Here is a 3,253-nt window from a genome sequence, read left to right as displayed (position 1 = left end):
GACCAATCGTTAGATCCATAGGCCATTTCCTTTAATTATTGTATTTTTCCTTGATTTGTTTTCCGTACTAAGTACCAATGCTACCGATGCGAGGGGGGCAGCTCCTACACCTGGATGCTGCCTATCGACCCATCCATCACATCAACCGACGGAAGGTGTCTTGATCAGAAATTTTATGCATCAGAAATTCACGGCCAACATCAAAATACACTATTTTTTTAAACTTTCTAGCACACAAGCACAGCACCTAATGTAAATTTTATAACTGTAAGCTTAATAATAATATTCTATTAAAAACAAAAGTCCAAAAATATTGTTTCATTCATTCTCTTTATTATTGACTCTTTCCCTCGGTTCTTTGAATCCTTGTAAAGAGTAACTTTCTACCGCACCATTTTAATACCTGCACCTCTTTTACATTACTGATCACATCCGTAACGTCTTGCCTTATCCATAAGCCCTCGGGTGCTGCTGCTGCAGCTGCTGTTGTTCCTCCCTCTGTTCCCGCTCCTGCTGTTTCACCAGCTCAAAGTAATGCCCTTTCTTCTTGAGCAACGTGTCGTGATTTCCCATCTCCACTATCCGGCCCTTCTCCAGCACCACAATCACATCGGCATTCCGTATCGTCGACAGCCGATGGGCAATGACCAGCGTGGTTCGGTCGAGGACCGCCGCATCCAGTGCCTTTTGCACGATAGCCTCACTGGACGCATCCAGCGCACTGGTCGCTTCATCCAGAATCAGAACTGTTGGCTGCTTGAGCAAGGCCCTCGCAATAGCTATCCTCTGTCGTTGACCACCGCTCAGCTGAATTCCCCGTTCACCAACCGAAGTCCCGTATCCGTCCGGCAGTTGACTGACAAACTGGTGCGATTGAGAGAGCTTGGCCGCCTCTAGAACTTCAGCTTGCGTCGCGTTCGGACGGCCGTAGCGAATGTTTTCGTAAATGGACGTTCCAAACAGGATCGGTTGCTGTTCGATGAATCCTATTACATCACCACGCAGCCAGTACGGGGATAGATTCGAGATATCATGGCCATCGATGGTGATGCGACCACCGGTCGGTTCGTAGAACCTTTCCAACAGAGAAGCAATGGTCGACTTTCCAGAACCGCTGGCTCCCACCAGGGCCACAGTTTGTCCCGGTTCCAGCACCAGCGAAAAGTCTTTCAGAACCTGCTGGTTCGGTCGGGAGGGGTAGGTGAAGGAAACATTTTCGAACCGAATTTCGCCTCGGATGTCCGACTCGGGAATGATTTGGCCATGTTTGAGATCAACTTTGGGCTGAACTGAGAGATACTCGAAGACACGCGAGCCAGCCGTCATTCCGCGGATTACGGAACCGAGCATGATGGAACCCTGTGCCAATGAGCGCTGGACACCCTAAAAGGAATAAAAGAGAAAGTATTAAAAACTGTCTAACTTTCCCCTAAAAAACACCAACTAACCTGCGAAGCAACCAGGAACGCCATCAAATCTCCAGCGCTGATGGAACTGGTGGACATAAAATGTCCACCCAAAACCAACGTAGTCAGCACCATTCCGTTGAGGAACAGATTCGTTAACGACTGGAACACGGCAATTCCAACACCCAGCTGTTGGGAAAGCTCCGCCGCCTTGTCCGTCTCCTGCCGGAACAGTTCCACTTCGGCAAATTCACTCGCACTGGCTCGGACCGTCCGAATGTTGGACAGCGCTTCCTCACTAACCGCCGTGGCCCGTTCCGACTGGGCTTGACTCTTTTTGCTCAACGCCCGTAGTGATTTCCCCAGAAAGGAGAACATTCCTACCGCTACCGGAACCGACACCAAAGCGATACTGGCCAGCTGCGGCGAAATCATAAACAGCGAAACACCTCCACCTATCAGCTGGGCAAACGAACGTAGACCCTGAGAGATGCATTGCTTGAAGCTGGATTTGAAATCCTGCACGTCGGCTGTCAACCGATTGACCAACTCGCCGGTTCGATTCTCGTCGAAGAATTCCAAGTCTTGAATGATGATCTGTTTGAACAGATCCTGTCGGATTTTCGCTGCCATCTGCTCACCGATCTGGCTCAGCAACAGGATGTACACGAACGTGAAGCCAGCTTGGGCGATGTACATCCCAAAGAGTCGCAACGAAGGCAGTTTCATTTCGTCAATAAATGTCGACGAGTCGAGGCTGAAAGAATCCAAATGCTTAAAACCGAAACAATCGAAACATGCTACACTCTTACTCTTTCAAATTACTCCTGGCGTATTTAGACAACGTGTTCACGACCACCCCCAGCATGTTGGGAATTTGAATGTTGAAATAAGCCACCGCCAGTGCAGCAACGATCGCCCCGAGCAGCTTCACCAAGTGCGGCCTCAAGTAGCTCCAAAACTTTCGCCAATCGAACTTCACTCCCGCGGTTCCCGATTCGGTCTTGTGCCCTACCAACCGGTTGGCCGGAGCTTCACAATGAACGAACCATCTCCGGCAGTGATATCCGACGGTTACACTAATGGCACTGCCGCCCAGCAGCAACCTTAGCACCTGTGAACTTCTCTCTCCGGTTCGCACGACCTGCTGTTGACTTTGCGTCGTCAGCTTCCTTCGGCCCTGATGGCGTATTCGATTCCTAAGCAGACTCTTACCCGCATCCAGCAGCTCATTTCGGCGGAAAACATACGTGTGCAGAGACTGCCTCAATAAATGACTCTGCTGCGGTTGACTGTAAACAAACGTGACCTTGAATGTTTTCTTTTTTTCTTACTGTTGATTGCCAATCGAGTTTGAGGTTATGCAATAGGTTTTTCCGACCGAAACGAAAGTTTGCGAAACAAACGTACAAAAAGGTGATTAATAAATGCGAATTTTTACCTGTAAATCGGTTGACACGATCGGTAGCCCGATAGCAGTAATTTTAACATTGTTGGATACTATTTACACCATAAACTACTGACTTTTTGCTTAATCTACGAATCGAAAACCCCGTCAACAGCTGAGCGGAGAGAAGAAACTGACGACGATGAACGAAGGAAGGTCCAACTGGAATCAGCTGATTGTCAAATTAGAACAACTTGTACGCAAGTTCATTAAAATGTATGCAAGGTTGAGTACAAGTGAATGTTTTCGAATGTTCGACAGTAGATGGCGATCTGCGATTTTGACCTTTGGGAGGGAGAGTGGGGTGAGATCGGTGCTAAATTACTACCGCCAGATTTTGTTATTTCGAAAAAAGCCAAAATGCCGATTATGGAGCTGGATGTCAAATATGAACCAAAAA

The 3,253-nt window shown here is 48.1% G+C and overlaps 1 protein-coding gene across 1 annotated transcript; it reads right to left on the bottom strand.

The window, feature by feature from the left end:
• Positions 1–338: 338 nt before the first annotated feature.
• Positions 339–3,003, bottom strand: LOC135709463 (mitochondrial potassium channel ATP-binding subunit). Its single transcript, XM_065231818.1, has 4 exons — positions 2,848–3,003; positions 2,219–2,698; positions 1,449–2,163; positions 339–1,383 (listed from the first exon to the last, which is right to left on the bottom strand). The coding sequence occupies exons 1-4, from the start codon at positions 2,895–2,897 to the stop codon at positions 448–450; spliced, it is 2,181 nt and encodes a 726-aa protein (XP_065087890.1). The 5' UTR covers positions 2,898–3,003; the 3' UTR covers positions 339–447.
• Between the last annotated feature and the right edge of the window lie 250 nt (positions 3,004–3,253).

The sequence above is a fragment of the Ochlerotatus camptorhynchus genome, unplaced genomic scaffold (genome assembly GCF_037179485.1).
Source record: "Ochlerotatus camptorhynchus isolate MF236.1 unplaced genomic scaffold, CSIRO-AGI_Acam_v1.1 ptg000361l, whole genome shotgun sequence".
NCBI lineage: Eukaryota > Metazoa > Arthropoda > Insecta > Diptera > Culicidae > Ochlerotatus > Ochlerotatus camptorhynchus.
This window is presented reverse-complemented; position numbering and strand designations above follow the sequence as displayed.

Excerpts from the sequence above, each read along its gene's own strand:
- LOC135709463 (XM_065231818.1), bottom strand. The coding sequence starts at position 2,897 with ATGTTAAAATTACTGCTATCGGGCTACCGATCGTGTCAACCGATTTAC. Across the intron at positions 2,164-2,218 it reads GCCAGGAGTAATTTGAAAGA|CCTCGACTCGTCGACATTTA; the intron begins GTAAGAGTGTAG and ends GGATTCTTTCAG. Across the intron at positions 1,384-1,448 it reads CGTTCCTGGTTGCTTCGCAG|GGTGTCCAGCGCTCATTGGC; the intron begins GTTAGTTGGTGT and ends TATTCCTTTTAG.